Here is a 22,466-nt window from a genome sequence, read left to right on the forward strand (position 1 = left end):
AAAAAATGTCCGCAGGTACACTTTGAAGCTGCCAGACGACGACCAGTGGGGGTCCATCAGCACTGACGGCTCCTGGAATGGCATGGTTGGCGAGGTGCACAGGAATGTTAGTACACATGCATTATTTCACAGTTCTCGAATTTCAGACAGCCTTTTTAGCAGTCTTTTTCATTAAAGAGTGATTCTTTTAGTGTTGTCATTCTTTTGTACTCGTTGTAGGGGGATGACTTCACGCGGTGGCACCGATATAACCGAGAAGCTCTCCTGCTAGGTGACCCAACATCCCTCGACTCCCTTCATCTCCCGAAAGCATTATGTTATGCTGCAAGAGAAGGGTAACTTCAGCATGCAGTTCACCGGTTTTATGTTTAAATGGACTGGGGCCAAAACCACAACAGCAACAACAATCTTCATCGTAATACACTCGGTATACGAGAGCAGTGAGTACTAGGTTTCATGTGTCTAGCAAAACGTTCACTATGCCCGTACTGTTCAGACTACATTACCCATCTTCATTGGGTGTATCGCCTCGTCCTGTTCCACTGTCGACCACCATCCCTTCACCTACGCTGTTGTTTCTGTGATCTCTTACATCGAATTTCTGAGACGTTTTTCACGGCGCAAGCACCACTCCTACCACTCTCCCTTTATGCCCCCTGGCCCACCATTACCTCAACGCGCCCCACCTGCCTTTTTCCACTTATCTCACTCAACTGAATATTAACACTTCTTTAATCAATGAACTTGTCAGACCGAGATTTTGCGTATGGTATTAGAGCGTGATTACCCATACATGGTGGTTGCCTCGTATGTGTTAGTGGGATATTTTCCTGAGGTGCTAGAGAGGGACATCTTCATCTGTAGGCACAGGTATGACTGGCCAGTTCCGCTGTACAGTTATACAAACATACCTCAACGTTCTCTCTATCCCCCGAGAGGAGGATGGTGAACTACAACAAAAACGGTAACTTCAACTTGCTGTACACTGGAGGCACGTTTAAATGAGCTTGAGGTTCAACAAAACAGTTCTATCTACCATACTGGGCCACACAATATAATATATATATATATATAGAGAGAGAGAGAGAGAGAGAGAGAGAGTTATAGTTATTTAGTTATTTTTATATATACAGTATTTCATATATTAACCCTTGTACTGAGTGGGTTGATTTTTGACAGACACAATATGCATAATATGAATCATTCTGTCTTGAACTGAACTGGTTTGTTTAGTTCTGAACATGGTTAAAATTACCACAGTGACTGGAATGATCTAAACTGACCTGAGTGGATATGAACACGCGTGAATTATTTCTCTGAATAGACCTAAACGGACTGCTACTGATATACCTGGACCTAAACCGGACCTTGTTGATGTGAATGTCCTACATCACATGTAACTATGTCTGAATGGCTAATTGGCTATCCTTGGGGCTGAATGGCCCTGACCTGACCTGCATGAACATGAATATATGTGAATGGCCTCGGTGAACCTAAATGGCCTGAACAGACCTTACTGGCTTAGATCAGCCCTGCACTGACCTGCACTAAACTGATTAGCCATAAACTCAACGATTTCACCTGACGAGGCTTGAATGGATTTGACAGGTCTGAATGGACTTAAAATGTTCTGAAGTAACCTACTGGCCCGATGTGTAGCTTTGAGGTAAACAATTCTTTTACACGTGTGGGACTCCTTAGTAATGAAGCGAAATTACAACTCTTCCTACTCGTTTGACTGTTACTTGTTAGTTTGGTGAACATCTCATCAGGTTCTGACACAGTATCGAGGCACCATAACAAAACTGCTGACCGCAACCGTACCCCAGAATAATAACCAGTGTGTCGTAAAAAAAAAAAAAAAAATACAATTGAAGCATTAGTATGAGCACGATACCGCCTCCTTGTAGTGAGATGGCGATGTGCACAACCCCAGTTCGATGCCTGTGTTGTGGCAGACCAGTTTTGCCTCTGACGCAACACTATACTCGTCAGCGTAGGAGGCTTTCCAACACCTCTTCCTTACCAGAGCAGTTCTTCTTAGTGGGGGGTTAATATTCACTTGGTATTATTTACACCAGCTACGTAGATATCAATACGTGCGTCTGTTGACCGCGTTCCTGCGTCGTACTAGCATGTTCTTCAAACAACGTAACTCTCAGCTGGCATAACCTACAGCCGACATAACCTTTCAGCTGTCGTAACTGTCAGCCATGATAACTTTCAGCCAGCATAACTATCAGCATAGCAGTTGAGACAGCATCGGATTTGTCCATGTAGCCCATATACTGTACGTCCATCAGGTCGTTCACATCGATTCAGGCTCAGGCAGATCAGTTTAGGCAGATCCGTTCAGGTCCGGTCATATCCACTCAGGTCAACTCAGGTGTAATTAGGTCCATTTAGGTCCTGTGAGGCCCACTCAAGTCACTGAGGTTCATTCAAGTCGTTCACATCCACGAAGGCTGGGTCAGTTCAGGTCAGTTCCAATCTGGGTCAGTCAGGCCATTCATATTTACTCAGGACCCTTCAAGTCCGGTCTATTCAGGTCAGTTAAATCAATTCAGTCCATTTCTGCACTCATTCAGGATCGGTAATGTTAGTTCAGGTTTGTTCAGGACCATTCAGGTCATATTAGTTCAGTTCAGGCCCAAGTAGGTCCATGGAGGCTTCTCGCATCCACTCAGACCACTCAGGTCCAGTTAGGTCCATTCACTACCTCTGCATCCAGTCAGGCCTAATTACATCAGTTCAAGTTCAGCCATATCTGCCCACATCATCTTAGACCCATTTGTATCATTCAAATTAATTTCACCAAGGCTTAGACTAAGTAGATTAGCTGAGAACGATATCTGGCAACGACAGTCCTTTCAGATTAGGTCAGATCCATCAAGCCAAGATTCAGATCATGCCCGTGAATAAACGTGCCACAAATCAGACCAATTGGTGCTGTGATTTTTGAGTTATGACGCCAAGTCCCTGAGATTACATTTCCACCATAAATGCAAATTTCCAGATGTGAGGATAATTCTTCTATGTTTCAGCCCGTCCCGGCAAAACACATTATTATGGTACTATGTATATCAGAACAGAAATGAGTGGTCTGGGTGTAGGAGTGGACAAAATGGGCGGGTATGATAGTGAGGGATATAGGAGAAGTATATGCTGTGAAGGTGGGTGTTATAGGGAGGCTGGTAAGAAAGGTTATGAAAAAGGAAATGAGAGGCTGACCAGAAAGGAGGAGATGGGATAGGTGGGTCGGACCACAACGGTGGTGGGTGGTAGGGCAGGGTAGGACAGGTGAAGATGGGCATGTTATAAAGCTAAGTGCCATACTTTTCCTTATGGTTTGATACTTGAGAAGTGGGGCAGAAAAAGGATGGAGAAGAGTGGATGGGATGAGCAGAGATGGTTGTGGGTGGCAGAGTGAGGCGAGGGTAAGACGTCCTACGCGAAGTAAGGGCATGTCATCCTCACATACGTTAAGGCTCATGGCACAGGTAGAAACGCATAAATGTCTACAAGATATTATTAATGCCTACAACCCGAGAACGTATATTTCCGTTTAGTCTTAGCGCCACAGCATCATTATATTCAGCTTTTGGGAAATCTCTCGTAGTGTAAGGGTAACCGAAGCCTCTTACAGTACAAGCTCTTCACTTCGAAAAGTTCCTCCTGAGTTTTATAAAAGGCCAGGTAAAGCAGGGATTAAATAAAATATACGTCATCAAACTGAAGATGTTAACGAAAAATAGGAAAATAAATTGGTGAAGAAGAGTTGTTAGAAAACCTCTCCCTAAACCTACAAGAGTATTACCCCTAAAGGAAGAGGTGAGAGAGGGGACTTTACTTGGAACTCGTTGTTGTCATTGTTTTTGGTGGTGGTGATGGTGTCGTAGTCGTCGTCGTCGTCGCTGTTTTTATTGTAGTTGTAGGCTCATCTGGACATGAAGGCGGTGGACTGCGAGTTGAAGTTGCCCCGCTCCTACAGGCCACCATCCTCCCTTTAGGGAAGGAAAAAAGAGTTGAGGGACATTTCCATTTCCGAGCAACCGAGCTACTTGTTTATATCGGTGCCACCACGTGAAGGTGTTCCTTTCCAACACCTGGGACTCTTTAACCCACTGATTTATGTCCCGAAACGATTTAACCTCCTCTGTGCGATGACATTTGATATGCTGGGTATATGAATGTGGCGCCTTGTTGTTGTTGTTGTTTGTCTTCTCAGAATCATTCATCTTAACTCCTATCATTGTTTCTCACCCACATTGCTCTCCATCGCCCTCAGTCTCATCCACTTTCCACCAACATATCTCTTCCCGTCTCCAACAGTAGGGTATGGCTCTAGAACAGACGTCAGTAACAGGAGAGAGAGAGAGAAAAAAAGTTAATGACTTGATTGGCCCGAACTCTAATAATTCTTCTTCTAACCCTTTTTGCTACCCCTCTCCCAGAATGAATTGACGCTAGTACCTACGCAGATCCCAGAACAGATATATGTATATGAATGCATACATACATACATATACATATATATATATATATATATATATATATATATATATATATAGATAGATAGATAGATAGATAGATAGATAGATAGATATCATCAGCCATTGCAAGTCACTGCTGAACAAAGACCTACCCCCAACCTTCTCCACGAATTCCTTGACAGAGTCAATTTCAGTCAGGTTTAGCCTGCAAACTTCTCTGTCTCATCTCTCCACCTCCTGTCTCCCCTTTTTCTCCTACGCTTGCAGTCTCGAGTCCAATCAGTCAGCCTTTTGCTCCATTGGTTATCGCTTATTCTTGCTGCATACCTGCCCACCTTCATTTCTGTTCTTTTATAATGTTTTTAGTTTGCTCTCTCACCAAAGTTTCTCTCCTTCTGTTTCACAAAGATATTCCCAACACTGACGTATCCATTGCTCTTTGAGAACAGATTAGTTTGTTTTCCATAGATTTTGTCAGTTCCAGTCATAGTCGGGATTATACATTCGTTATTTACTTTTCGTTTCAGATATACTGGCAAGCTACTCTTCGTGATGCCCCTGTGTTTTCCAAAAGCATTCCATCCAGTTGTCATGCTTCTTTTTATTTCTTTATCATGGTCTTTCATTAGTTTTATTATTTGCCCAAAGAAACTGTGCTCCTCAACTTCTTCAAGAACTTCTTTTATATTGATGACGTTCTTTGGTTTATTGTGATTAATCATTACCTCGGTTTTTCTCCGGTTCATCTCCAGTCCTACTTTACTTATGCCATTTAGCATTTCCTGTCACGTCTCTGCTGTTTCTGAGATCAGGACAATGCCATCTGCAAATCTTAAATGGTTTAAGTTTTCTCCATCTGTGTTTGCTCCTTTGTTCCCCCAGTCCAGCATTCTGACGCTTTCAAGGCATGATGTAAATAGTTTTGGTAAAATTGTATCTCCACGACCCACGCTTTTTCCAATCTTAATTTTTCTGACTCTTAATGTAACTTATCTGTAGCCGTTCCCTCTTCATATATGCTTTCAAGCAGTTTTATAATGTTCTCATCCTTATTGCTGGAATGAATTTATTACTGCTATGTGCTCCAATGAGTTTTCGTAATCAACAAAACCTAAGCATATAGTTCATTATATTCTGTAGTTTTCCCAGTTAGCTGATTCATTGTGTTTAGATAATCAGTAGTCGACCATCCGCTTCAGATGCCCGTTCACAAGGATGATTTTCTTCCAAAACTGTTGCTATTTTGTTGTCATTCTGTCAGCAAGGACTTTAGTTAAGAGTTTGTAAAGAGCTGATAATAAGCTAATAGGGTGGTAGTTATTAAGACTTTTTGAGTCGCCTTTCTTATCGAGCAAAACAAATAATGCATTACACCATGTTTTGGGAATTTTCTTCTTTATACATTGGGTAAGTAAGTGGGCGAGTCAGTTTTGAACTTCTGCTCCTGCATCCAAGAGCAAAACTGCTATTATTCCATCTTCTGGGGCCTTCCCTATTTTCATACTTTTAAGCAAAAAGATTACTTTATCTTGTGTTACCTTTGGTATCTCACTCGTGTCAAGTGCAAAGTTGATACTATTGTCTTTGATAAATACAGTTCTTTGTAAAATTCTTCAACTCTCTTCACCATCTTCTCTCTGTACCTGATGACTTCACCATTTTTGTCTCGGTGATATAATTTGTTGCTTTCATAGTACTATTTTGCATCAGACTTGTTTTAGTCTTTTTTCGTTTTTGACAGTTTCTTTAATCACGCATTGTGTTTCTTTCTCCTCTCTCTGTCTTTTGTTGATAAGATTTTTAAATTCTGCTCTTTCTGTTTCATCTTTGTTTTTACTTTCATCTCCTTTCTCCTTTTCGTGAACTCGTGGGTCATTTTTGAATACTTGTCGGCTTTGGTTGTATTAGCTTTCCCTACTACCTCCACTGATTTTCTTTGCACTTTTGTTAGTCTATCATTCAACTCATCGTCACATTCAGCATAACTTAGAGCCTGTAATCTGTTCGTTATTTCTAACTGAAAAGCTGCTTTGTTTGTGCTTACATTTATTGGACATATCTTTTTATTTTTAATCATCTTCTTTCTTTCACTTCTGGCTGTGCAACCCACCATTCTTTGGTCACTTCCTGTATTGACTTTGTTGATAACTGTGACATGCTCTTGTTATTCTTCTCTGGTGTAATGAAGTCGATTTCATTGTTTGTTTCTCCATTTGGACTTCTCCAAGTCCATTTTTCTCTCTGTTCTTTTGTGAAAGAATGTATTCATTATTCTCATGTTATACATTTCAGCAAAATTTACCACCATTTCACCTCTGTCATTCCTCCCGCCTACTCTAAATTTTCACATACATACTTGTTCATTTTTAAATCTGCCAACTTTCGCACTGGGGTCTCCCATGAGTATACTCGTAGTATATCTGGTCGTTTCTGCTTCCATAATTTGACTGACATCTTCATAGAATGTTTCTATTTCTTCACCTCTGCTTTGAGAAGTGAGTGCGTGTACCTGTATTACACTCAGAGTGAATCTTTGCATTACAGTCCATGCTGTTCTGTCAGACACAAAGCTGTTCTCTTCAAGATTTATGTTAATTAGAAATCCTACATCACTGACTCTTTCATTTTGCCTTCCTCTGTAGTAATATAGGTGGTTGCTGTTTTGAAGCAGAATACATTTTTTCCTTTTGTTGTGGATCTCGTTCAGGCCTATAATATCCCAGCTACTGTTTCATAATTCAGTCATTAAGGTATCAAGTTTGTAATCTTCTGCTAGGCTTCTTACATTGTACGTGAAGGTCTTCATGGATTTCAGTTTGTTTAACGTCCCGGTGTCTGCTTTGCCAACACAGTGCCTACTCACTTTCGGTGGCACACTGCCCATAAGCACAGAAGGCAGTATAGTTGGAACTGTAGTAGACGATGACACAACAGGAACGCCCGTGAAATCATTAACAGTATAATTCTTGTTTGGCTGGGGGGACTGTGGCAAATAATCTCACCTCTCTGGTTCTGCCACATAGTTTCCCGTGAGAGAGAGAGAGAGAGAGAGAGAGAGAGAGACAGACAGACAGACAGACAGAGAGACAGACAGACAGACAGACAGATACAGAGAGACAGAGTAAATGAACCGTGCAGTCAACAGTCATGAAATGTATTCATTCTTCCTCCAGTTCTAATCCCATTTCTAATTCTAGGCCTCTTTCTAATTCTGACTCTCCTTCATCAAACTGTAAGCCTTCCTCCATCTAACTGTAAGCCCACCTCCTAACTGTAAGCCTCTCTCTTTGTAAGCCCCGTAGTGTAATTATAAGCGTTCTAGTTCTCAGCCTTCTCTTAATTCATCTTCTTCATCTCATTCTTAGCAGACTCTTTCTAATTCAAAGTCTTCTTCTAACTCTGACCCTTCCTTCCTCCACCAACAGGAGCAGGACATGGCGCTGGGACCCACCTCCATCACCGAGGAGAGGGAGAAGGCCATAGACTTCACTACACCCTTTGACTTCGAGCCCTGGGACATCATGATTCCCGCTGCACAGGAGAGCGTGGATTTGTTTACCTTCCTCATGCCCTTCAGTCCACTGGTACGCCTCTCTCTCTCTCTCTCTCTCTCTCTCTCTCTCCGTGTTAAAACCTAATGAGATCTTGTGAAACTGTCACAAAATGAGTCAGAAATTTTTAAAATCCTGATAAATTCTTCCTCCAAGCTTTGACATATGCTAATAAGATCTTGCTGGACTCTGTGGTGACTGAGGAAAAATGTAATGAGATATTGCAAAACTCTCTTTCAAAACCGTTGTCAAGACCAAGTGAGATCGTGCTAAGCTAACCACTGCTGTTCAGGCGGATTGAAAGGGTTAGAATCTCGTTCCAAATAGGATCGCTACTGCTCGTTATGCATTTTGTTGTAAACGCGAGGTGTGATAGGGAAAAGAGTTGCAGTAATAGTCTCACTAGCATGTTGTCAATAGTCAATGTTTCGCGTCCCTGACTGTCGTTCATCAACTGTTCTTTTAGCTGCCATACATCACGTAACAACACAATACCGTACCACGCTAAGTCAGGTGGAGGTCGCACAATCTCCCCTCCATACATCTAAAACCCATCGTGGTTATCTGCCTTAATAAAGTTTTGACTGTTGATAAGAGAAAATAGTTTCCATCCATCAATCTACTGTCCAGTCCAAGTTTGCCTCATCAGAAGCGCAGAGGCCCGGGGCTAGGTTGCTTATTCCCTGTATTAAAGGCAAGGGTGACCAGCCTCACGTGGTCCTAAGAGGTATTATGTGAGCAATAATTTCTAACCATTCCTCATATGGAAACCCTTACGGGTTCCATCCGTTTGGAGCATCTTAACCCACTTGATCATCAAGTGTCATTTAGGCATATGGTTACCATACAACTCAGTAAATGGTTTCCTGGGTTACAAGATACCATTTGGTGTGTTACTCATTTCAGAGTAACATGAGGGCAACACTACAGCGAGTGAGTGGATGATGGGTGCCCCCGCGCCCCACCCATCACTTAAAAACCTATCTTAATTAAATAATAGCATACCATGTACCAGCACACCGTAACCAGGCCAAGGCCAAGGCTACTCGCATGTGATCCGTCACCCATGATTTGTACGCGGTCAAGTTTGTTCCAAGCATCCTCACAGACAACTTAATGGAGCAGTGTATCATTTCTTCCTCCTGCCTGATTGATTAATGTGCAACAGATCCAACGTTTTTATCCAGTCACAACAGGAGGTGAAACTTGGGTGTACGGGCATAACCCAGAGGCCAAGGAAAGAACTTTCAGTGAAACACTCCGATGCCACAGAGTAAGTGGTCATCTATCTATCTATCTATTGCCAGACGCCTCAATCCCGTTTGGGGTGGCCACAAACAAATCGCCTCCAAGTCGCCCTGTCCCCCGCCATTTCACTCCCCTGCTCCCAACTCACACCCCCCTCTCTCATATACCTCTCCACCCCATCTCTCCATCTCATCCTCGGCCTCCCCCTCCCTCTTTCCCCCTCCACCTCACTCACATACACTCTCTTCGTCAGTCTTTCACCCTCCATCCTCTCCACATGGCCAAACCACCTCAGTGGTCATGCTTCTTGCATTTCTTTATGTGGAAGTCATTGTGCTCGTAAAATTTTTCCCAAGATAAATTGTGCTGTTCATTCAGCTCTCTACCTGGAGTTTTGGAAAGTTTGCATTTGGCAGTGAGGGTCATATGATGCGATATGATGCGAGAAGTAGAATGGGTGGTGACTGCTGCACCACGACAATGCACCTGGTCATGCAGAGCCCATTACTCAGTAGTTTTTGGTCAAGAAAAAAAAAATCCTTTAGTCCCATGACTTGGCACCATTCGACTTATGATTGTTCCTTAAATTTAAGTTCGTCATGAAAGGACATGACCGAAGACAAGCAATCTAAAATCACGAGCGTCCTGAAGAGCGTCAAGAAGAGTTCCATCAATGTTTTCCATTAGTGGAGCAAGTGTGTGGATGCAGAAGGAGGAGGGCACTGTGCAGGAGAAAACTAAAGTTTATGTTTAATGATCAGTAAAACTGAGTTTGCCAATCATTATCAAAATTCTGTCATACCTCGTGCCCGTAATATGTATGTGTCGCAGGTGTGTGTGTGTGTGTGTGTGTGTGTGTGTGTGTGTGTGTGTGTGTGTGTGTGTGTGCGCGCGCATAATAAAGGTGTACACGTGTCTGTTGCAGGTGTGGGTTGGAGTGGCCGTGTCGTGGGTGGTTGTGGGTGTGGTGCTGTACATAATCTCGCGGCCAGTGTGGAGTACAGCACCCGTCTACCCCTACCCCTACACCCACACCACCCCCAGGCCTCTCTCACTACTCCTTCACCTGCTCAACTCACTAGGATCACTCGTCGCTCAGAGCAAGTCCGCACAAGCGCTACGCATGAGTACAGTTGACATCATTTTTTTTTTTTTTTTTTTTTTTTTTTTTCCCCGCGTGCAATTGCAGGTATAAGGGCCTATTCACACCGAGGTAGGAATCGGACATCTGACGCCAAATTATCCTATCGGTAGGTCGGGATTAAAGCAGGAAGAAGATTATCTCTTTCTGGGCAATATGTTTCCCACTGTCACCTGTATGGTGTCTGGCAACGAGAAGCGAAATGTCCATAGCGAGAAACTGGGTGAGCCTTTTCCAACTTTTACCCCGACGAGCAGGATCCGATAATTTGGAGCAGAATGCATTCAATTCCGACCTTCGTGTAACGAGACCATGAAGAAAGGGAACTGATATACTTACTGTGTAAAAAAAAATATCCTTTTAAACTCGTGATAAATTGGTAACTTGTGTGGCTGGATCGTGTGTTTGGAAGGAAGATTTTAATGCCTTTGTTAGATCTGCTGTCTTCCTTATACTTTATTTGGAAGTCCCCTAATTAACTGCAGTACCCAATATGAAGGCAGAATACTTGTGAAAATATGGCCATATGCATAAAACTTAAAACTCCAAGATATGGATATGATCCTGATTTTTTACGGACACTTATGAAAAACTTGTATCCTAGATTACAAAGTGCAGTGAGACATGATATGTAATATGAGGCCATACACAGTCTATCTTCGCTACGTGTTTTTGACTTCACCGAAGAAAATGAAGGGGGCTTGCCTTTCCCTTCACAGCTCTGCCTTTCCCTTCACAGCTCTGCCTTTCCCTTCACGGCTCTGCCTTTCACTCCGTTGACGTGTTTTTATATTTTATTCTCTCTACCACCTCACCATGCTATTCATTTTGGGGAACAATTTTCATACTGAGGATGTTTGTTAAAGAGCAGTAAATCTAATCCTTCCACTTTGCAAAGTCCATCCAAAGCTGAGTAAAATCGACCGCAGACAGCAAAAATTAGCTACAAAAAATGTCAAGGGATCGAAGTGAGTAGGTTAGATATCAAGAAACAGCCGTTACATCTTCATATTTCCCGGTATGTTATTTATGTTTTTTTGTTATTGACATGAACTGCTAAAGTCGCATACAAAAGTATATTAACTTCTCATAGGCAGAAACAAATTGGTAAGGAAGATGCGAAAGACAGCCTCCGTAAGCTAACGAGAATGGGCTACGAGTGTTGTACTGGTAGGACTAGGTTAATGGTTGATGTCGAGGAACATTCTAGAAATTAAGTGTTGTAGGATTAGGTTAGTGGTTTATACCTGCAGATGTGAGGAGTCTGGAAATTTCGACGTCTGTTTTATTTTCTTCCAATCTCAGCTTGGGAATTAGTTCTTGTCAGTATTCTTATGGTGTATTATTAATATAAGTGCGTTATTATGTGGGAAAGTATGATTTCTCTTTTAGGCTCTAGAATTTGCATTAATGCGTGAAATAATGGGAGTTCTCTCTTAGGCTCCAGAATACTCGGTGCTGTTCTGGTGATGAGTCAGGGGGTATTTAAGGGAACGTCCCCCCCCCCCCGAGTCAGTCACTTAGTCAGTGACGAACGGACAGTGACAGAGAGAGTTAATGAGCAGGAGTCAGTGAGTCAGTCAGTGAATGACGGACAGAGTGAGTGAGGATGGAGGGTGCGTGAGAAAGAGAAGCCACAGTGTTTTTCAGGTGTACCGCAGCTTTGCCTGAAAGGAATAAAATCCTGAAGTGTTGAGCGGCCTTGTCTACGCATCATTCTCGACGTATCAACGAACCCTACGGTGTAACAAGAGTAATATCTAATTTTAACTCAGAATAGTTTTGAAACTTGGGAATCTGGTTATCCGTACTGCACGACGCCAAGGTTATGAGGTCGATGTGTACTTATTCTCGTCATAACTACATCACCACTTAATCTCTCATCAAACAGATCCACGTCAGCAGCCCGGTCCAAGCCGATCCGGACTCAAAACCCATCCATCCCAAAGTCGTTCAGATTAGGTTGTATATATTAAATTTAGTTACGTTAGGTTGGCTGTAATTAGTTTGGGCTACAGTTGGATAGGCTAAATTGTATTACTGTCAGAATAGGTTGGCATTAGGTTAGGTTGGGTTAAATTTGGTTAGGTTAGTAGGGACGAAACGAATAGGGACGGATTTACTTACGGGATGGATGAGGTGAAAAAAATAAATAAAATAACAGCCGCTTCACCCCGACAGGCATCAGACAGCCCCAGACTGAGGTACTGCGTGTGTTGTCTGGGTGGTGGTGGATGGTGTGCGTCATAATGATCGCCTCGTACAGCAGTAAACTGATCGCCTCCATCACTGTCCGCTTTACCTCGCCGCCTGTCACGTCTATGTTGCAGATGGTGCAGAACCGCCCTCTGCTATGGACGTATCAAGCAAACAGCGCTATGGAGGAACTGTTTAAGGTAGGAGTTCGTTTTTCTTTAAGGCAGAGACAACTTTTAAGATTGGCGTTCTTTTTTATTGAATGAAGAGACTAAATTTTGTAAGGAGGAGGTTCTTTATTGACAAAGTAGTGACAGTATTTACGATACAGGGACTTGTCAGGATAGACGCGCCCTCTCCTTTGAACGTATCAGCCTAATGCTGCCAAGGAGAAAGTTTCTAGGAAGGTTCTGAAATGCTGTAAGTGAGTCATCTTGTCTGTTTATTAATTTCTTTGTGTTTACTGCCCATGTATCATGCTATTAGGGCCACGGAGTAATTCTTTAAGGAATTCAATTCTGTGTGGATGAAAGATGTTTTTAAAAGACTAAATTGTTTTCAGTACAGACTGAATCGATTTAGGTAAATAGACGTACCTTCTGCTCTGGACCTATTTGAGAAAATAGAGTTTTGGATGATTTGTTTCAAGGTAGGGTTTCTGAAATGCTGAAAATTGCCTCAAGTACAGGGAGTGGCTAGTTTAAAGAGGCTGCGTTAGTAAGGCAGAGGCCAAACCATTTTGCGTTTTTACTCCATTAATGGCTCTGTCTTTGGACATATTCGGTATTAATGTCCGCCTCATCCATAAACGCCAATGTGCACGGCATCCTACTCGTGCCCCTGACCACCTTGAAGAGTTCCTCCATACTTGACCTTTTTTTCATCTAATACTTCTTCTTACTTTGACTTTTTTCTTTTCTTATCCTTTGGGCTTCTCCGATCACAGCCTTATCCAGGTAACTTGTCCTGTCACTCCAGTAAGATCTCTGGACTCTCTCAAGAAGTGAGTCAGTGGACTGGAAATTTTTCGGACAGTGCTGCTCTGACTTTCCTTGGAGTGATCATTGCGCCATGGCCTAGAGACATCTCAGTGTGCTCTGCACATTACAAATGTTAGTCGGGGATAGAAGCACACATTGTAAATCTCAACACACATTGCCTAAAGTGTTGTGGGAATGCTATGTTGAACCATCATTTTGCCTGATAACAACGACACACACTAGCATTTTGTAAACATCCAAACTGAGCCTAATAAATTACAACACACAGTACGGTATAATAACAGTAATTGTAGTAGTAGTAGTAGTAGTAGCAACAGTAGTAGTAGTAGCTATAACCCCAGGCTTATCTGACCCTGAACCCGGCAGACTGCAGGCTGAAGCTGATCCCCTCCCGCTCTCCACCATTCCTCTTTCAGGGGATAGGGAGGAAGCTGAGAGGTGTTTGCATACCTGGGCAGTGGAGTCGTCCGGCAGTATGGGTACCAAGGAGCGACGATGACTGTTTCCAGCAACAACAAATAGAAGAAGCAAACTGAATGCTGTTTTTGACTCATATTGTTGTTGTTGTTGTTGTTGTTGTTGTTGTTAAAGAGTAGCCATAGTCTCTCTAACTAACCAAACCCATCAACCGCATGCTAGCAACCACCCTTGCAGGGCCGTCTCGTGCAGTGAATCGATGTTCTCTTGAGGCAGGCAAGGGAGGAGTGTGGAGGTTTGGTTCACGGATGGGTGTCACATTTGCGTCTCTTCAACCAGTTAACAGGGACTCCCTACCATGCTTCGAATCACCCCGTCATATGATTATATTGTTACCACCCTGCGTTGTGAAGGATTTGCTGTGTTACAGGAAACCATTAGGCTTAGTAATCAGTGTAGAGCCACCTGAAGTGGCAAGATGTGTCATAAAAAGTGACAGGACGGATGGAAAAAACAGGAAAAGAGGAGGGCAGACACCGAAAGAAAATGAGAAAGGAGAAGGAAGAAGTAAGCAACACAACATCAAGTGGTGCCACCACCCACCACCACTCGATAATATTGTGTACACGACAGGAATAATTTGAAAGAAAAAATCTCCATGTACACAGTATAAAAATCCACTGAACTAGTCATCATATCAACCAGATATAATGACTAGTTCAGTAATGTTGTGGTGAGGCCAAGTGACAACCATAACCTGCAGTACCATGCCTGCAAATGATAATTGAAACAGTTTGTTAGCTAGTTATAATTTTTTTTTTTTTTTCAGAAGAGGAAGAACCAACGGCTTGAAGCCCGCAAAGTTGCTCCCTCAGAGAGTAAGAGAGAGAGAGGGGGGGTGGGCGGAAAGGGGAGGGGGAGAGAGGAGAGGGAAGGGGAGACAGAGATTCGTAATTTGAAGAAGCCTTGACACATTGCGTTTAAACGATCCGGGGTCATAGGCAGAGGAAAAATACAGGAGTAAGAGTTTCAGAACTGACCTATTGTATACTAAATGACTGAGAGTATCTATTAACTCTGGCATCAGAAAGCTGGAGAGAAAAGGGTAAGAGTGTGCTTCCAAAGGGGTGCCACGAACCTGTCGTAATGGTGTGGAGAAGAGATGCGAGCAGACAGTTCAGAAGAGTAATGCCTACTTAAGTACCGGTAATGATAGCAAGGAGATAAAGATGTATCAGAGTAGCGAACAGGGAGGGAAGTTGAAGGGAATCAGTAGGAGGAGGGGATTTGATGAGACGAAAAGTCTTTGACTCCATTCTGTTTAGAAGAGTTGTGTGTGAGGAGCGGCCCCTCATGCGAACTGCACACATAAAGTGGCGAATGAGATCCCTGTACTGGGTCAGCTTTCATGTAGGGGTAAAGAAGACATGGAGCCGGTTTAATACACCTAATCTCTTGGAAACAGATTTTGCGAGAGAGGTTATGTAAATGAAACCTCAAAGATATCGAGATATGATGAAAAATTAACTAGTATATTGTTGAATATTGAAGGATACTCCTGCAGAAGATTTTGCCGGGTCAGAAAGTATAAAAACTGAGTTTTTGATGCATGAAAAACAAGGCTTCTTTACCCCGATCAAAATTACGAGTCGTCAGAAATTAGTTGTGCCATAGCCTCATCTTGTGACTGCTGATGTAACTGTTGTAATGGACGCTGTGAGAAACAGATGGAGAAGTGAAGGTAGGACTCATTGGCGTATGAGTGGGCAGGGTGCTCAGAAGATCATTGATGAAGAGAAATAGGAGAGCTGGCGACAGGACAGAATCCTAAGGAACACCACTGTTGCTAGCTCTAGAGAGAAACAGTGGCTGTCTACAATAACAGCTATAGGGCGACCAAAAGGGAAGCTGGAGATGAAGGCACAGACAGGTGGATGTAACCATTAGATGGCGGTTTGGAAATCAGAGATTTATGTCCAACTCGGACGAAAGCCTAAGAGGTGTCAAGTACAACAGCAGAGCTTTCGCCAAAATCCCGACAGGGAGATGACCGAGAGTCAGAAAGAACGGTGAGAATGTAACCAGTGGATTGTCCCTGGCGGAACACGTGCTGGCGATCGGAAAAAAGATTTTGGTAGGAAAGGTGTTAAAAATTATTTTGTTCGAATAAATTTGAGAACTTCAGAAATACAGGATAATAAAGCAGTTGGGTGATGGCTAGAGAGCAGGAAACGTTCACCCTTCTTCGAGACAGTCTGAATAAAAGATACATAACGACAAACATAGGCGAAGTAAGTTTACCTGGGCAGAGTTTCAGCACAAAAACATAGTACTTGAGAACAACAGGAGGGACCCAGTCAGACTTGTACACATTATTAATACTGAGGCAAGTGAGGGCAGAAAGCTGAGAAAGTACATCTCTTAGCCTGGGTGACAACCATAATCTGCTGAACAGTATCTGCAGGTGCAACGTTCCAACATTCGGGCACGTTACCTTTGGTTCCTTCTTCCTCACATAAACTAAAAAAAAAAAAAAAAAAGACTTTAATGAGCTGCTGTTGGCTGGTGGAGGTGGACAATAATTAGTGAGTGCTGGCAGTATGTCCTCACATATACAAGCGTATGCATAATTTTGTTGGCATCCTATCAGCACTTACCGGTAACTTATACTGATTCTAACACAGATGCATATCCATTACAATACTTTGAATGTGACATTCCTTTCACCAATTCATAGCTGCTTGGCCAACATCAGTTAGCATTAATTCTGGCTCTCACTTTCCCTTAAAAGAAAGAGTTCTGCTCTTGGATGGATCTTAGGGACTGCTGCAGGTCAGTGGCGTACACAAGGGATGGAGAACACAGGGAACAGTCTCCCCCCTTTTCCCTTGGGCAGCATCACATACCAGGTCACATACATATTATCATACATAGTGTGATTCTCTGATCTGGCTTAAGAACATTTTTGTGTTGTGCACCATTAATCACGTCACTCCAAGGATGTCTCCCTTTTCACCCCCGCCAAGGAGGTTACGTTTTACCCAGCGTTGGTTGGTCTGTTTGTTTGTCTGTCTGTTAGCAGGATTACTCAAAAAGTTATGAGTGGCTTCTAATTAAATTTGGTGGAAGGGTGTGCCATGTGCCAAGGAAGAAATTATTAAATTTCGGGGCGATTCCGGATCCGGATCCGAAGTATCCGCACAATATCTCCAAAAGTTCACAATGAATTTCAATGAAATTGTGTGGAAGGGTGGGCCATTGACCAAGAAAGAATTGATAAAATTTTGGAGCGGATCTGTTAGCAGGATTATTCAAAAAGTTATAAACGGATTCTGAAGAAATTTTGTGGAAGGGTAAGCCATGGGCCAAGGAAAAAATTATTAAATTTGGGGGCTGATCCGGATCCGGAGTATTCCTCACAATATTTCCAAAAGTTCTCAATGAATTTCAATGAAATTTTGTAGAAAGGTGGGCCATGGACCAAGAAAGAATTGATTAGATTTTGGGGTGGACCCGGATCCGGATCCTATATCTACGGATCCATATCCTTTTTAATGGCAGTGGCATTGGCGGAGGTATGCGCTCTCTGAATGCTTTCTAGTTTCCATTCTTTTCGTCCAGCCTCCAGGTGATGTGATCCGGCTTGGGAAACTTCCTATTGAATGGGTTCGATACAGTCCTTCTTAGCCCCTTTTGCTCTGATTACCACATTTGTATTATATTCATCCTACTGCCATACAATTTTATTCTGCTTAGAAGACATTTTTCATACTGGAGATGTTAGTTACAGTCTTCATTAACCCTTTTATTAACAGAAGTTTGTTTGAAAAATTCTTAAGTACAGTTTCATATAGACCGAAAGTCTGTTAAGCTAATTTTTAGGAAATCCATTACCTCGTGTGTTTATTAGCCGAAACTCCTATGGCATGTTTGTGTGTGTGTGTGTGTGTGTGTGTGTGTGTGTGTGTGTGTGTGTGTGTGTGTGTGTGTGTCTGTGTGTGTGTGTGTGTGTGTGTCTGTGTGTGTGTGTGTGTGTGTGTGTTTGTGTTTCATCATCATCATAATTATCACCATCATCATCATCATCATGACCATTTTTCCCACCTAAAGCATAGTATACTGGCCTTAGAGATTTTTTTGACTGCCTCTGTCCCACGAAAATTTTTCGGTCAAATGTGACGTCGAGGCGATATGTGTCTGACACCTGACCCAAAACGTGACCTGTGTTTTTGTCAGAAATTAAGCACATTTTTCATAATGATGTGATTGTTAAGTGAGACATGGGAAGTGAACGTACAGTAGCACAGGACAGGACACTGTCAACCGCACTGACACACTGCATATGGCTGGCTTTTACGCCAAAGCTATTGTGGAAGCGACAGGAGGACTGTAGCACCAGTCGAACAGGGCGGCACTCCCGAGGTGGATAGCAAACTAATGACAGGGAGAGCAGGAGCTCCCGTTTCACCAGCCTTCAAGACCTGTTCTTGGCCATCTCCCTTTGCTTAACATTTTCAATGTTTTCATTAATCCAGCATACTCTCATAAAACTCTATATCCAATTGTCTACACCACACTGCATACACATTAGGTATCACACCTTCTATTCCTAACCCTCCCCCCCTTAGCAATGGCCATTGCACTATCATCAGCAAATTTGGTGGTACCTCAGATTGCCACCACCGGCGGGGTAGGGCTGGCGGCACACGACTCTCCTGGTCATCATCAAGCGACACAAGAAACCCAAATCTTTCTCACTACAAACATATCCCCATTTAGTTTACCAGCTCCTCACAAACTTCCGTAACAGGGTGTCACCTGTTGTTATATTAATTCTGAATATTTGAACTTCACCACCTATTATTCATTATATAAACTAAATTACTGTACCTAAATATTACCAAACATGTCTGTATAATTTCTCTCTCCTTCAATGCTTCTTCTGAACCCAGCGTAATTGGCTCCAAATCATCCATACAATTGACCAACTTTAACCTCACCCTTACCACTGAAATTACCGTTTTGAGTGATTTTCGCGTCCATAATGTAGAATGGTTATTGCATTCTGCCAGGACTGACGATACTGGTCTAGAATGAGAGTTGTTTGCAGAATCGTTTAATCTCACGCATTGGTAAAACAACCAACCAGAATACCAGATAATCCTGACCATGATGCGTATCTCTGGGACCTATTCCTGACAAACAACGCGGATCAATACAGGATAGAAGTACTGCTTGAACCCTCCGACCACAATCTCATCAAAGCCTCATTAGTCAGTTGCCCCAAACTTCCCCGTTCTGAACCTGTCAGGGTGACCTGATGGCACTTTGATAGGGCAGACTGGAATGGTTTCAGATATTATCTTCCTGACATTCCATGGCTATCTTTTTTCTCCAGTGACATCAATTCTTCCCAGCCCCACATTAATGACTTAATACAAGCTGGTATGGAATTGTTCATACCCAGTCAAAAATTTACTATAAGGCCAGACTCCTTAAAATGGTTTGACAGCAGTTGTGCCAAAGCAATGACCCAGAAATCATTAGCATATAACTTTTACTTAGAATAAAAAAAATCTGAATCCCTCAGTCAATTTAAAACTGCTAGAAACCATTCAAATGCAGTAATAAATCTTGCTAAATCAAACTTTCTCCACAGTCAAGCATCCAAACTATTTAATCCTAATGGCAATATAATATTCCGGACAGCTCTTAGTACTTTCAATAATAATTTTAACAAGTCATCACCCATTCCTCCACTAAAATCTTCAAATGTTAACACTATATATGACCCGCGTGGTAAAGCAAACATCCTTGTCAGTATATTTGCCAGAAATTCTACCTTAGAGGAAGTCGGCAAGAATGTCTCTGTACTAGAACCTCTCTCGAAATTGCTCCACTTAAGGCACAGGCTAGATACGTGCCATCCTAGACAGTTTACCAACCAACAAAGCTGCAGGTCCAGATGGAATTCCTCCAATCGTTCTGATAAAGCGTTCCCCAGAACTTGCTCCTGTTCTACCAAAATTATTCAGACTATGCATACGCACTTCTTCATTCCCTTGTTCTTGGAAAGAAGCCAATATTCACCTAACCTCCCCCCCCAAAAAAAAAAAAAAAAAAAAGGGAAGTTCCTTTGCTCACTCTCATTACAGACCAATAGCAATCACATCACTTGCTAAAGCATTTAAGATTGCAGTTAATATGCAAATTGTTAAGCATTTGAATCCAACAACTTAAAGACAGACTACGTTTTTCGCCAGGGAAGATCCGAAGTTGATATACTCAGTCTCTTGACATACCATCCATCGGTCAGCCAACATGGAGAAGCACATGCAGTAGCCCTTGATATTTCTAAAGCTTTTGACAGTGTGGCACCGTACCCTGCTATCGAAACTCCCTTCCTGTGACCTGTCATCTTTTGTTCCAAGGATTTCCTAATATCTCAGATACAAAAAGGTAAGCGTAAAAGTAGGTGATGTATATTCCAGTTTGCACTCGATCATTGCTGGCGTGCCACAGAGATCTGTCCTAGCTCCATCCCTATTCCTAATTCATATTGATGAGCTCTTTATCTATCACCCATAATCCTATTCACTAATATGTAGATGACTCAGCGCTTCACAGTGCCTTTATAATTTAAACACCCATTCACAAAGTTTAATATTTGTAACTCAGTACAGCCGTCTACATAAATTAAGACTTATCTAAGATCACTGAATATAAACAAAATAGCACTGTCTTATTTACTGCTAGGAAAACCAAATATATATATAATGTACTAATAGACAGATGTTGCCTGATTCTTATAGAATGTTCAGTGCTACCAATATTCCTATCTCTGAAAGTATTGAAATTCTCGATGTTTCACATAACAGTACCCTCTGCTGGACCTCTGATGTTAGATCAACTGCTAAAATCGCTTCAAAGAAACTTTGATTATTATACAGAATCCGAAACTTCTACACTGATGAGCAGTTAGCTATAATTTATAAGACCCATGTGTGCTCTCAGCTGGAATATTGTTCACCCATGTAGAGTGGATGTGGAGAAGTTGCACTAAAGCAACTGGACGAAATTCAGAACAAAGCTGTAAGAATTATTAATAACCCTGCAATTATAAATGAACCACCTCCCCTTCAGGTAAGAAGGAATGTTACCTTCCTTGCATTATTTTACAGATACTTTTATGCAAAATGCTCAGACGAAGCTGCATCCATTGTGCCAGCTCTACATGCCTTCCCGTGCTACACGGTCATCTGACAGTGCTCATGAATGGACTGTCACTCTGCCATATTGCAGAACTTATGCCCACCAGAACTCTTTATTCCATACCTTCCCCTGTGCTACACGGGCATCTGGCAGTGCTCATGAATGAACTGTCACACTGCCATATTGCAGAACTTATGCTTATCAGAATTCTTTATTCCCCGGACTGCATCTTTATGGAACTCAGTTCCCCAAAATAGTTCCCCCAAAAAACTTCAACCTACACCAGTTCAAATCTAACTGTTACAGATTTTGTATGACGGGAGGACACCTGTAATCGGGTGAATGGATTATTTTCATTTAATCTGTTTTTCCTTCCTCTGCTCATTTTCAGTAAAAAAAAAAAAAAAATGTTGAACGCTAGTAACGAGATGCCAGGAGAGGTTCATAGCAAGACTCTAACATATACGCATAATACTGGACAGCCACACAAATGTTGTGAACCTTAAAGAACATTTAATGCGACTTAAAGACAATGAACTGCTCAGACTACAAGTACAGCTTGTCAAGGAAATTTATCATCCATTACTGGGTGCCTGATGTCTGAAAAAACTGTGCGCTATTATTTGCTTCTGGATTCTCTCTCTCTCGCTCGCTCGCTCGCTCGTTATAACAGTTTCTCTCTCCTACAGTACTCTGAGCCAAACAGCATGTTTGGGAAGGTGGGAGGGCTGCATCGAGATATGCAAGGTCTACTCGTCTACAGCTTCAAGGAGGGAGTGGAGGCAGTGCGTAAGAAGAAATTTGCGTATATAGAGGTTAGTCCATATTAACTTTTTCTTTTCTATGCAAAGAAGAATGAACCAAAGCCTAAACTCCCGCAAAGTTGTTCTGCCCAAGAAAAACAGAACAAAAGAAAGTCAGATTCTTTCCATTCATTTATAGATGTCTGAGAAAATTGTACTTAAGCCTGAGGTTCGTAGGCAGAGAGAAATACAGACTAAGGAAGACATTTCCAGAGGTTACCTGTTGCATAAATGAATGAGTGAGAGTAACGGCCAACTCTTGTATTAGAGAGCTAGACAAAATGGGTGAGTGAACGACGAGACGGATGCTACGTGCCCGTTGTAGTGGAGTGATGTAAGCAGTTATTCGGGAAAGCAGTGGCCACTGAAGCATTGATGGTAAAGAGGTCAAGACACGGCACTGC

The 22,466-nt window shown here is 42.3% G+C and overlaps 1 protein-coding gene across 1 annotated transcript in view; it reads left to right on the forward strand.

The window, feature by feature from the left end:
* The window catches only part of LOC145411870 (glutamate receptor ionotropic, delta-2-like), an 86,642-nt gene that overhangs the window by 21,018 nt on the left and 43,158 nt on the right, over positions 1–22,466 (forward strand). Inside the window, exons 4-8 of the mRNA XM_080281828.1 lie at positions 16–106; positions 7,919–8,077; positions 10,218–10,392; positions 12,615–12,829; positions 21,949–22,074. Coding sequence (XP_080137954.1) covers positions 16–106; positions 7,919–8,077; positions 10,218–10,392; positions 12,615–12,829; positions 21,949–22,074 — 766 coding nt within the window. The remainder of the gene's footprint in view (positions 1–15; positions 107–7,918; positions 8,078–10,217; positions 10,393–12,614; positions 12,830–21,948; positions 22,075–22,466) is intronic.

The sequence above is a fragment of the Coenobita brevimanus genome, chromosome 91 (genome assembly GCF_032717465.1).
Source record: "Coenobita brevimanus isolate Jiangsu-jjx chromosome 91, ASM3271746v2, whole genome shotgun sequence".
Lineage (NCBI taxonomy): Eukaryota > Metazoa > Arthropoda > Malacostraca > Decapoda > Coenobitidae > Coenobita > Coenobita brevimanus.